The 13,562-nt window shown below is 34.7% G+C and overlaps 1 protein-coding gene across 2 annotated transcripts; it reads right to left on the bottom strand.

Moving 5' to 3' along the window:
* Positions 1–4,805: 4,805 nt before the first annotated feature.
* Positions 4,806–12,131, bottom strand: LOC105441009. 2 transcript variants are annotated; one of them, XM_011671701.2, is made up of 5 exons: positions 11,964–12,131; positions 9,983–10,052; positions 9,230–9,295; positions 8,647–8,771; positions 4,806–5,022 (listed from the first exon to the last, which is right to left on the bottom strand). In XM_011671701.2, the coding sequence occupies exons 1-5, from the start codon at positions 12,073–12,075 to the stop codon at positions 4,913–4,915; spliced, it is 483 nt and encodes a 160-aa protein (XP_011670003.1). In that variant the 5' UTR covers positions 12,076–12,131; the 3' UTR covers positions 4,806–4,912. The 2 variants fall into 2 exon arrangements, with proteins under 2 accessions (XP_011670003.1, XP_030855543.1); XM_030999683.1 differs by lacking the exon at positions 4,806–5,022 and adding an exon at positions 7,913–8,203.
* Positions 12,132–13,562: the final 1,431 nt, after the last annotated feature.

The raw sequence follows: 13,562 nt of genomic DNA, 5'->3' as shown, positions 1-13,562 counted from the left end.
CTTTTCAAGCACATTTTTGACATTTATTTCAAGAGTGCTGTTAGCTTGATACTGACCCAAAATCCCATTTGATTATATGTCTATAACAACGTGCCTATTACAAACAGCTGTCAACATCAATCGACGAAGAATAATGTTTATCACTATCAACAATAAGGTAACAGCTACATATAGATGAAACACTTTCTTTTAAATTTGCTGTCATGAACATTACACATGTCTTAATTATCTACGATTTTTCTATTATTCGTCATTTTCTATATAATTAAAATGCTACCATAATCGTACAGAAAATTTGCACTTGTACCACTTCTCTTTACCTTTTATTATCTGAAATCTTTGGATGGAAAGCTTGTATCATCATAAATACATACATGTAGGCGACTTCACTATATTATTGCAATTGACTATTTCAGGCTTGACCTTACAAGTTACATTACTAGGAAAAGTGCAGCTAGATGGATCACTTGGCGATTATACATACAATATAGCTACACATATCGCACATAGCAGTACTTAAAAGTAGCTTTTTCATTCAACTAAAATAACTGCCTTTATGATGTTAAATTCTCATGTTGTACATTACATACGTTGTAAAGAAATACTTACGGTACATACAGTAGTCTAGCAAAAGATGAAGTGACATGCAGATATATTTCCTTTATATCATTAAGTTTAAACTTTGTGTATAATGAAGGAAAGGATTTGATTCGGCAATACTATTCAAGCTTACATAAAAGTTATCAATTTTACATCAATTACTTTGTACTACCTCCAAAATAAAAATGTAGCTTCTTTTTCACATTAATTCAAATGTACAACAATTATCACCTTATTCTTAAACACATTGATTGAATTGAATTGAATTGAATTGATTTATTGTCCATAATATGGAAATTCATTGTTCACTGGTACAATTGATGATTTATCATATGACAGCACATGACTAGAATTGATTCCAATGTGAATTTTGCAATCAGAATCACTGATATACATTATTTTTAAGTTAGATATTTCAAATATCTTCATCAAGTCTGTTGTTCAGCAATTTCATTAAGAAGTGAAAAATGGGAAAAATAATTATTTATTCATTGTCACATAAAAACTACATATACATCAAAAGGTAAAGTTAGTTACATCCTCTTTTCTTTTTTTTCTTCACTTCTTAAAATTTGATAACATGATTTGACAAGATGATTTATTTCAACAATACTTGTTCAAGTACCAGCAGGGACAAGCCATTAACAAAAATGTAAAAAAAATAATACCTCCTTATTTCATTATTATTACCAGCTTTAAATTTATGTCTCATTGTTTTGCTAAAACATTTGAATTATAGAAAGGTTTTTTTTTTTTTTAGTGGTGTAACCTGATTCCCGTCCTAGAATCTCTAGTGTCCCTAAAACTCACAATAGTTTGCTCGTTTTTTAAAACACATTATTTGTTCATCTGAAAAGGACATAAATGCTTTACACTCTTCAATTTATTTTTTATCAAAATATAACCTTCATTAAAAAAAAACATGTACAAAAAGCCTGATTAAAAACTAAACATACTGTACTATACTTTGAACTTGGCAATATTTATTCAAACATACAGTATTAGTACTTTCAATTGACATTTAGATTTTACTTTCGCCTAAGATATACATACAAGCGCTACATTTTAGTAGACAATATGCATTTTACATCAATACATGTGCGATACCAATACATTTTTTATATCACCTGTTTAAAGTTAATGCCCTTCTGAGTCTTTAACAGATGATATGCTAAGTTTCCCTTCTTCAAACATATGTTTCATTAAAAAGAAAATAAGCCATTCTTTGTTTTATGAAACTTTGTAAGGTCCGATTACGAGAAATGGGAGCAAATACTAATATTTAAAAAAATGACAAATATGAACCTTAATTAGGCCAACTGTAAATGTGTGTCATTATCATCTTAAACTTGAATGGCACATGAAGTAAAAATGTTCAGTTCTAGAAAGAATATTGAAATGATTTGGAAATAGTCCAAAATATGAATTTAAAACATCTGAGCATCTTTCCATCAAACAGAACATTATTCAACTCATTTCATCCCAAATACTGCAAGTTTGTCATCTTCAACATAAATGGAAGTTCATTTCAAACACATATCAAAGAAACTGAAACATTGCTAATAACACAAGATGACCTGAATTTAACACACTGTGCAAAGAATCAAAATCAAATGAGTGCGCTTAACTATACTTCTTATTGATGTTAACATAGATATAATACGTACTAAATAGTTCATCCCCAACTTCAAAAGTCATTAATACTGAGAAAAAGAACAGAAAAATAAACTTTTCTATGATACAAATAAATAGAGAATATACAGCATTATCCTGCAAATATCCTACGAGAAACAAAAACAAATATCACCAGCACCATGTTGAGTTGATAATTAATATACATTAGTAACATTTGATGTAGAATTATTTCGTGATAATTTGGCGATATTCAATGATATTGCAAACTACTAGTATACATAATTATAGCACTACATTCATATTCCTATTATGTTTTACTTTTTTCTTCCCCCCCCCCCCCCCCCCTCATCAATCACTGATCCATGAATGCAGTTATAGACAATGGCTTGAATTGTAAAAATACCAGATTTTGCATTTTGAAACTAGTGCGGAAATAAATACGATGGCAGTCAAGTTTGTGCAAAACAAAGATGAATGAAAACAATCCATATAACTTTCATTAATAATATGCAGTGTTATTGTACAAGAAATGAAGATAAATATTCCTATTTACAGTGTAGATTTCATGAATAACCCAAATTCAAGATAAGTAACATTCCTATACAAATGTTGTTCAGAGAAACATAAATTTGAAAAGACACCTTCCACAGAACTGTAAGGGCAGACTGAAGCTAGCTGCTAGTTTCTTGATCACCAAAGGGTGTCCTTTCGGCAATGGCCGCATCTCAAATGTCAGACACTGAAACCGTCACACAGGTATAATGTTTGGATAAAAGTCCTAGAACCTCTACTAATTATCCAAACCATTATTATTATTATGAAACTGTTCAGCCATGTATGCATATAACTGTTAACATTTTTACACAAAGCTTAAAGGGGGTCTTTTCTCTGTGATTTGTCCAGTGATCAGAATAGTCAGACATGAGGGCTCTTTTGGCTATTAAATACATCAGCAAAGTAAACAAACTATTTGGGGGTGTTTACAGAGTACAAACTTGTCATTTTTAATACAAGTGTATTACATTTTCAAATTCATTCCAAAACCCTCCTTCAAATGCCTTTTTGAAATGGTATGGGTTGTTTTACTGCCTAGGTTTTCCTTGTCTTTATATTAAATTGGGGGGGGGGGGGGGGGGAGGGGTTCATCGAGTAAATACGTCCTTGCTTTCTGTGAAATATTATCAAATATAGGGTAATTTTTAAATCCTGGAACAGAGAACAGTCATTCAGTCATGCAGTATTCCATCTTCACTACAGAGCAAGTAAACCGGGGGATGAATCCCGCAACTTATCTGCTTATGTTCCATAAATCTTATCTTGGCTATATCAAGCAACATTTCAAATACTAGCATTACCGGTAAGTCAGCATTTAATGAAGTCTAGGAGCTAGTTATATTCAAACATGAGTATACTTGTATCAGACAAGTTTTGAAATAAACCAAGGCAGTTGCACATAAATTCATAGTCTTAAAAATGACACAAGCTGTAAAAAGCAAGCACACATCCAATTGTAAATCATTACTGGCTTCATTTTGTGTTTCTCTTTTTGTACATATATTGTATTTCCTTTACAGCACATGTATACAGTTGTACATGTGTAGATTGCATAGAAAAGGGTTTAATTGCACCAAGGGTCAAAAGACATCCATGAGTCTACAGCGATATCACAGCTACACTATCTGCCACAAGTCTACAAAACTCGCCAGTGAGATCGAAGGCCACTAATTGAGTGGATACTGTACGGAGCTATATTTCAAGAAGTGACATTTGATGATAATAACTTCACATAGTTTTTTGAGAGGCTCATTTTTCTCTACACTGGCAGGACTAAGTTATGATAAAAACCACACCGAGTGTATGTGGGTGGTTCTTTAAAAACATACCAATCTCATTGGGTGTTAAAAATTGGAAGGAGGCATGAACATGTACCTACATATGTACCTACATGTAATCATGATGAAATTTTTAAAACATCGAAAGGATGTTCCATATCTTGCTTGCTAGAGCAACCTGAGACAGATTCCTGTAAAGCCCTCTGGTCAAAGAATTATTTATTGGAAAATTCCCACTGTTCAGAATACAGATTTTAATACAAACTATGAAACAAGCGTGCATACATACAATTGTGGGTGTGTGTGTGTGTCGCACAATCTGTCAATTATTGAACCACTACACTGTTTCATCTCACTTACTCTGCACAAACTAGGCACAGGGGCTGTGCAGTTGAGCGCATGAGGAAGCGTTGCGCATAGAAATACCTAACATGTCCTCCATACTTACATACATGTGATGGACAAGTCACTAACAATGGAAACACTGCATGGCAATCAGTCTTACAGCTATATAGATATCTGGCAATGGGTGAGACAGACCCCTTTAAGGTTCAACTGGTGGGGGGGGGGGGGGGGGGTAGTCTGCAAGCACAGACCCTAATTTGACACTTTATCAACAAATCATTGTGCCTTGAGAGAAGCCTAGTCCAGCTACCTACTGGTTGTGTCAATATAGGAGCATCTACAGTACATGGCCTATGGTAGTCTTACAGTGCAGACTGCAGACTCACTTTTACGACTGACCAGGGTTTGTGCTTGCAGACTAGGGGGGAGGGAGGGGGGGGGGCTTTAACATCAAATGGAGTAGGATCGAGGCCTTTAAGATAGGGGAGGAGAGGGGGCATCTAAGCTTGATTCTGCTCTTCCTCTACCAGCTCCTTACGATCCTCTGGGTTTCGTGTTGACTTGCACGTCTTTGAAATATACAGGAATCCAGCAATGAACATCATGATACCTGCACATTTGAAGAAAAAAGATCATGAAAAGAAAAAGACATTGTTCAGTTTTAATCATGCTGGTACTTTGTTACAGTACTTTACAGCTGTCTTGGCGCTAAGAGTACTTCACAATATAATTTGCTGCCATGATAGCAATCTGATATAAATTGATATCCAAGTATAGTTTAAAGGGGTAACTTTGTCTCAGATTCTGAAACGGAATCCTGGATTTAGCTCATGCTGCGATGATAATTATAAACCTTTAGGTCAGTCAGGAACCCCATGACTTTTACAAGCCGATCACCTGTCTGATTATCAAGATATTTATGATTGGAATTGGAAACCAAATTTTGCGTTTTGCTACCGGTTTTCGATCGATCATAACACTACAGTCTATTGGGAAAAACGAGTATGGCAAAACCAGTCACTCAAAGATTGTTACTTTTTTGAGGTACTTCTTGATCTTTTTGAAGCGCAATTTTTTTTTTAGAGCTTTAATATTTAATACACCATATCACAGACACTATTAACACGTAGGCAGGGCGCGTGCATCTCAGATTTAACATTGTTAAAGGATGGCTGTAAGCATTGCAGTAAATATGATGTGCCCACTTTGTAGTATATGACTACATGTATGCCGGCAAGTGAAATGTATCCATGGTGACCTAGTAAATATTGAGCTTCAATATAATATATGCCAGTATTTAAATATGTGGTTAGAAGGAGGCCTAAAGCATGATTGGTATACTTTGATAGTTTTAGTGACATTTATATACATTTAATACAGAACATTAGATTATTAGATAATTACAGAACAGTTTTATATCATGGTACATGTAAATAGCAAATTACCTGAAATGCGACCTACATTTTTCTGCATTCTATATACTATTAATTCTCTCACATTCTCTCCCACTCTATTTCTCTCTTTTTTTCCACTTTTCTTTCAAATTTTTCTCTCTTTTTTTTTTTTTGCCAACTGATTTAAGTGTGAGGGGGGTTGGGGGCACACATGTCACCCTGTGATGGTCCCTTCTATAGCTATGCCAACACTGGAACACACATGTCATCGTTTAAAGACGGGTTAATACACTGACCATCATGAAATTCACTAAGAAATGCATTTGCAAACAGATTTTCAGGCTCACTCTAAATTTTTACAATCAAATTGCTATTTCAACATTTATTTATTTTTTGCAAGTAAAATTTATTCAATATAAGCCTAATCTATTATCATTATTAATACTTTCTGCTGTATAAAACATCTCGAAAGCTGATAAGGATAATCTTCTATTTGCTTACCCAAGGGTATACTATAACTACAATGCACATGTAGGTCTATATATGATGTATCCATGATCAGTATATACATTTGTAAGTGTAACCGTGCAGTATACATACATGTACATGATGTAGCACATGTACTTTAAAAAAAATAGAAAAATTCATGTTGCTAATTCAAATGTTGCTAATTCAAATGTTGCTAATTCAAATGGTGCAAAAAAACAGGATGCACATCACTTGGCTCTCTCACTATCTCCTTGACTGCTTTGTAAAGGTTAGATAAATACAGCCTACAACATGACCCATACTGATATTAGGGACTTTTCGATTTGCACGTTCACTAGTGGACTGCGACGTATGCGGTCACTTTTGAAGCAGTGCGCATGCGCATCGACGAGCTCATCGTTCGTAGCAGAATTCTTGAACGCGTTCGCCCTTGTTTTGCCGTTGTTCGCAAACTGTGACGATACATGTTCGTAAGCAATCTTTTGTAGGCACGAAACATCACATTGAAGTCACAAAATGGACCCAATTAACCTAATTCTAGAACCGGAGAGTGGTGGAAGCGTGAATTCTCTTAAATTAACACATTTTCGTGTCGGTAATTTGCCTTAAATCAAAATTGTCGCAGAATAATTCATAAAATGAACACATATTATTTGTGCATCGCCAATCTGTTGCAGCATAATTTTCGAGGTCAGTCCCATGCACCAAATTTGGTGTGTTGAATCTTTAGCTTTTCGATCGAATTTCGCGCTCACTATTAAAGCAGAATAATTCATAACATGAACACATTTTATTTATGCAACGCTAATCTGTTGCAGCATAATTTTTGACAACGTGTCATGCACCGAATTTGGTGTTATATCTTTAGCTATTCGATCGAGTTTCGCGCTCATTAAGCGAGCGTCGTAGTTGTGTAAAATCGAAAAGGTAACGAACAACAGTCACCGTGTCTCGTCAACTCTGCTTAAAAATGACCGCATACGTCGCAGTCCACTTATAAACGTGCAAATCGAAAAGTCCCTATTTTCATCACACCAGTCCAAAGCGTATATGGCATGTACACAAGGCTTGGCTACATGTGCATGCATGTTTGTGCATAGATTTTTCTTCATAACATTTCATTGGTCCATGAATTAGAGAGGCTCAAAGCAAGATGAAATTGCACATTTTGGGGGTTAATTTATTTCCTAGATTCCTTAAAAGTCCCTATTTTCATCACACCAGTCCAAAGCGTATATGGCATGTACACAAGGCTTGGCTACATGTGCATGCATGTTTGTGCATAGATTTTTCTTCATAACATTTCATTGGTCCATGAATTAGAGAGGCTCAAAGCAAGATGAAATTGCACATTTTGGGGGTTAATTTATTTCCTAGATTCTTTAGATTTCTTTTTAATTTTATGACCAAACAAAATTATCAAGTAATTAAGTTATTAAGGAGGCAGGTAGGAAAAAAAGGAAATGAGAGGGGGTGGGAGAATATGTATGCTAAAATAAAGTAGAATAGAAAACGTTGAGGGGGGGGGGGTCCGTCACTTTCTGTTTAAAATGAAATGATGGAGGCAAGGAATGACTTCATGTACAGTTGTATGAATACGTGGCATGCTTATCCACTATTTCACATGCTATTGGGACTGTCAGACACTGTCCCAATGCATTATCATTTACAAACATGTACACGTAGCATGTAGCACAGAAAGTCTGTCCACTGGCGTAGCTACATGTAGCTGCCTTTGTACGTACCCCAGCTTTATGCATTGTTGTTGCAGGGTAGTGGTGCACCTGCAGTGTGCTACTTGCCCTATGGGTAGGTGAAGGTGGGTCAAAGTGATTGTGACTGGAAACTGGGCCAGGAAATTGGCAAATCCTTGTCCACTACACTTGTATAACATCATATTTCGAATTTCTAATGAAGAAAAAAATGAGGGAGAATAGGTACTTCTTGCTCCTTTTCTTCTCTCCCCTACCGGCCTCCACCCCCCCCCCCCCTCCTCCTCTCCTCTCTCTCTCTCTCTCTATCTCTCTCTCTCTCTCTCTCCCTCTTTCATGTACGTGTACACACTTTAACATGTTTTTTGGAAGCTCTACAATTTCTTAATTTCTGTGATGTAAATTGAACAGCACAATTATTATGTACAATTATATACCGGTAAGCTATTATTAAAGCCCAACTGTTCTACTTGTAGCTACTTGCTTAATGCTTACTAGTTTGATTGCTTCATTCACTGCACACAACATACAGTACCTATGTGTTTTAATAAAAATCAATGAATTTTTAAAATATAATCAAATGTTATATAACATACATCTTAGGAGAAAAAAGAAAAAAACAACAACAATAAGTCTTACCACAAAGCAGACGAAGGTCAACACTAAAAGGGATGAAACAGAAGATTCCTCCAATGACGTACACCAATCCTCTTTTCCAGGTATCAATAAACCATATGGCTTTGATACATTTACCACATCGCTGTCTGCCAATTCAAATATTAAAGAAAAAAAAAAACAGGTATATGAATTTGTTTTTATACAAATTGAAGGTGTAAAATAACAAAACTGTCTACAACTGCACAGAAATCTTCATTTTTTTTCTCACTTTTCCTGCTTTTTTTCATGTAGATGTTTCCTGGCCTGCCCTTCACGCATGACTCAAATATGTAGTGTGTGACTAAATGTAAGCACATGTCAGCCCTTTCCATATAACATTAATTCCTTCTTTTCTGTATACTTAATATATAACAAAATTCATTCTTCCTGTATCATGATGTACTTTCAGTAAAGAACAGAAATAAAACCTGTTGCCGATATACCTTGAAATCTGATGAAATAAATCAAATATATAGCATTCATTCACTTGAGACAAATAAAATAATCTGAATGAAAACATGATTTGTTTGAAGCTATTCCAAATTTCCATCTTTGGGTTATATACCTGCAACAAGTAGTGTATGTGAAAAGGGTCATCATTTCCAGCAGCAGAACAATTCCACCTGCAGCACTAGGAGAAAGAAGGACAAAAAAGAATGAAAATTTGTGCTCATTTCGTTTTTTTTTAAATAGAATAGATGGCTGATAGCCTGATACTGATATTGATGCCTTTAGTTTGAGCGTACATGTACATGTATGTTGTAGTTGTACTGAATTGACAATTTTTTCCCCTAGTTTTATTTGTCCTGCTCTTGAGGATCTCCCCCCTTCATATCAGTACAGTACAATATATACCATGCAAAATAATCATACATACAAATAACAACTGAATTATTCATAGCCTTACCAAGTTTTGAAAAGGTATGTGAAAAATTGATTTGTCCCAGTTCATGTTTCCTGGGTATGTGACATATTAAATCTTACATCTGAAAGTATTAAAAAAAGCCCTTATTCTCATTATTGAGATTCTAATTCTATGAGTGTAAACCCCCACAAAAAAATAAAACATACAAGGGGTTTGAATAATTTAATTGTTACCTAACTGTATACCTTAATTAAGTTTCTACAAAGGGAATGTGTACCTTAAGAGAAATAGAGAATGTACGTGGCTGCATGTCTTACCATGTTTCAGTTTATAAAACATACCATAATAATCATTTTCCATGAACACTTGCTCTTTAATTTGACATCTTCAACTGAGACAACATTAACAGTCTTTATTGTATGCGTTTTCTTAAAATAAATGCTTTATACTTACAAAAGATAGACCCAGATCCAAAATTTGGCAGCGGAGTTGACCACAAAATAAACTCCTACTCCGAGGAGAGCTATAGGGATGAAAAATAATACATTTGTGTCTTAATATTCTATTCAAATTAAATCATCAGATAACATGTGTTTCAAAATTTTGGGGAAATATAAACATAGAATTAAAGTCTAGATCCTATACATGTATATGTTTGAACTTTTTTTATTACCATATTTTTACAGTGTACAGGGAATTTATTGTTTACTCCAAATAAACTTGATATAATGTCTGCTCTGCAGTTTTCTTAAAATAATACAGTTTAAATAGTTTTAAAAGCTTGTGATTAGCAGTTTAATTTGACCAGAAAACTAGAAAAGAAAGAACATACACAAATTATGTAAAAGTTGTTGATTAAATAATTATCAAAAGCAATCTGTATATATTAAAAATATAGAGAAATAGAGAAAAATGGAAACATGATTTATGTAATGTAAGACATGATTCCAAATGATCATTGTAAACTATGTTTAACAACTTTAATAATCTAAGTTAGGACACCAGTTTAGGTAACAGAAAACTACCAAAGGGACAGCAGTGTCACACAAATGCAGACCTGCCTAGTAGAGACTTCTGACAAAGTAAGTGTTAGGCGCTATATAAGCACTGTAATTATTATTATTATTAGAATGGGAAACACTTGAACACAGGAGGGAAAAAAGTTGGTTAGTTATGCTGTACAAAATCAACAAGGGAAATGTGAGCCTAAAGCAAGAGGACTACATACAAGTACCAACAGGGTCAAGGTTAAGAAGAAACGACCAATACTCAATAGAAATCCCCTTTGCCAGAAAGAACGTTTATAAATACTCCTTTTTCCCCCAAGAACTGGACGAGCATGGAACGCCCTCGACCAGCAGTCTGTAATAGCCACGTCTGTTGAGAACTTTCGAAACACACTTTAGCATGTACCACCTGCCATATTAGTTAGCGACATGCAGAATACCGCCCTGCTGACTCCAAATTCAGAAGGTTTAGAAGTGTATTAAGCTAAGCTGTACACTCATACAGTTCAGAGAGAATCTGCATGATATTGTACATAAAGTGTTTGCTCTATGCAATTTCAAAGTTATAAGACTGAAAATAATATATCTAGTCTAATGAATAATAACATAATTTACTACCAATAATACTAAAGACTATGATGAAAAAAAAAGAACAGAAACTGTTTTGAGAATAATACATGTTATAGGACGATATGATTTTGGTTGATGTAAGACTAAGAAGAGTGAATTAATCACTTTTTACAAGGATCGTTTTCATATGACATCAACAGATTGTTAAGGTTACTTGGAATGGAAAGATTTTTAGTAGTAACTATAAAATGACTTAATTTCGTTTTATATGTTCATCTTCTTTACCGAGATTACTTTTACATAGTCTATATTCATCAATTAGTTCTAATTTATTATTTAATCTTTTCATTCAGTTACTTTTTAAAGTACACAATGTAATGCTGGCATTAAATGCCACCCCCCCCCCCCCCCCCCCCATATGCAAATGATCAAACAGGCCAGTGCCAATTAACAAATCTTGTATTCATCATGTTTGGTAGTTTGGTCATTATTACATTATTAAATTGCAACAAAATAGCTCTACAAAATATTCTAGGCCCTATCTTTCTTTACTTGCAAGTTTAACTAGAATGTAAACCTGAACATTCATAATATGATAAATATTGGATAAGAATTTACAAAATTACATGTGCATGTTGGTGAGGGGTCTTGGCTTTGTACTTTGGACCAGCGTGTATTGTTGGCAATCGAAACCTCCCTGTGAGATATGGCTTAGCTTTGTTTCACTCTTCACTATTCAGTTCACAACTACAGGTTCAACTCTATGAGTATGACTATGTAAAACTAGACCCCTCTAAAGCTGTCACGATTTTGATAAACATGTTATTGTTAACGAATCAATGTATACAAATACTCACCAATAGAAGTCATTAATGCCCAGACATTAGAAGCACATGCTGGGTGGCAACCAAATAGTTGAGATCTTACAGATCGACTTGTTCTAACCGTTATTCTATGATCATCCGCCATCTTTTCACTTCGATTTTCCACACGTCGCAACACAACTCAGTTGCCAACTTTAACTGCACACTGACATGCAGCGAAGCTACGTACCAGCAAACCTGCAGTAAGCGGAACTGTACGAGTTTCACCCCGCTGAACTCTGCCGTCTAGTCTGGTAATAGAGGCCCAATAACGTGTACGTGCTCTTTCAATCAAAATAAACTAGTGGCTAGCTAGTTATATCATGTGACCCAGCATATGTTTTCTGTAAAATAAAATAACAGCACGATTGACCTAACCTAACCTTTCTTTCCGACCATGTATCGTTGATGGTATTGTTATCTGTGTCGTATGTGAGTCATAATATTGACAGAGATGATGACGATTAGAGGGTCAATGCCATTTATTATCAAGGCGTGCAATTACGTAACGTAAACAAACACTTGTGAGGCCGCGCGCCGATGGCAGGCAGGATAGGAGGGGGGAGGGGCAGGGGCGTGGCTGTAGGCTTCTCCTTCACACAATGTATATGCCACCTAGCTGCACCACATTCATCAAGATACGTAGACTGCATATTACCAAACGTTCAAAAGAACAATTCAAACGATAAATACATTAAGGATTTATGAGTCCTAGAAGTCTGATCTTTTACAAAATCTAAAGTTATTTGAGCACAAACTATCAATGGTTGGCTTCTGCTTCCTTCTATTTTTGTTTATTTACGAGATGAATTTGTTCAAAGAAATATTTTGTAATAATTGTACCCAAGATGTGTAATAAATGAATCTTGAATCTTTTGATTTATAGTTTCTATTTAAATCAGATGGATTTTTCCTCTGACATTTTTACAATGAACATCCCCCCTTCCCCTCCCTCCCCCCATTAATTAAGTGAGGTAGCACTCAAACAGTCTCATTCTGATTTCTTACATTTACCTTTATCAAAGTCTGTCTCAATGCCACCCTCTAAGCTTCTCTGCCCTATCTAACTGACAAGCACACACATACTGCTACACAAATAAATTACCACACATGCAATCCAATGACAGTCTTATCCAATATTTATTCAGAATATATGCACCATGTTCTCACAGAGGTCATCAAATAGCATTATTTACAAGTTAACAAACCTTTGGATTGTAATTGTTCAGATTCAAGGTTTAGTTTTCATGACTCCAAAGTCTTTGGTCAGTAAACTTTCAAGGTGATCTGTTAAGAATTGTTGACCAGATTTGCTTAAGTTCAATTTCTAAACATTTCACACATCAAGTCACAAAATCACTTCAACAAAATGTTCTCTGCAACAACAAAAAAGAGTTTTCTGGGCAAAAACTGAAAATTCAGTTAAATTCAATGTGACTTGATAGATAGCTATCAGTTATATGGTTATAACATGAAATTAAAATGAATGTCTACATCTTGAATGGATTTATCTGAATAGCAAGTGGCAGTACGTTTAGTATACATATTTTTGTATTTCCTTCCAGATTGAATACACATTAATATATTGCACAT

Source organism: Strongylocentrotus purpuratus, unplaced genomic scaffold (assembly GCF_000002235.5).
Source record: "Strongylocentrotus purpuratus isolate Spur 01 unplaced genomic scaffold, Spur_5.0 spur5_scaffold_5, whole genome shotgun sequence".
NCBI classification, from domain to species: domain Eukaryota; kingdom Metazoa; phylum Echinodermata; class Echinoidea; order Camarodonta; family Strongylocentrotidae; genus Strongylocentrotus; species Strongylocentrotus purpuratus.
This window is presented reverse-complemented; position numbering and strand designations above follow the sequence as displayed.

Excerpts from the sequence above, each read along its gene's own strand:
- LOC105441009 (XM_030999683.1), bottom strand. The coding sequence starts at position 12,075 with ATGGCGGATGATCATAGAATAACGGTTAGAACAAGTCGATCTGTAAGA. Across the intron at positions 9,296-9,982 it reads TGGATCTGGGTCTATCTTTT|TGCTGCAGGTGGAATTGTTC; the intron begins GTAAGTATAAAG and ends TCTTTCTCCTAG. Across the intron at positions 8,772-9,229 it reads ACATACACTACTTGTTGCAG|ACAGCGATGTGGTAAATGTA; the intron begins GTATATAACCCA and ends TTGAATTGGCAG.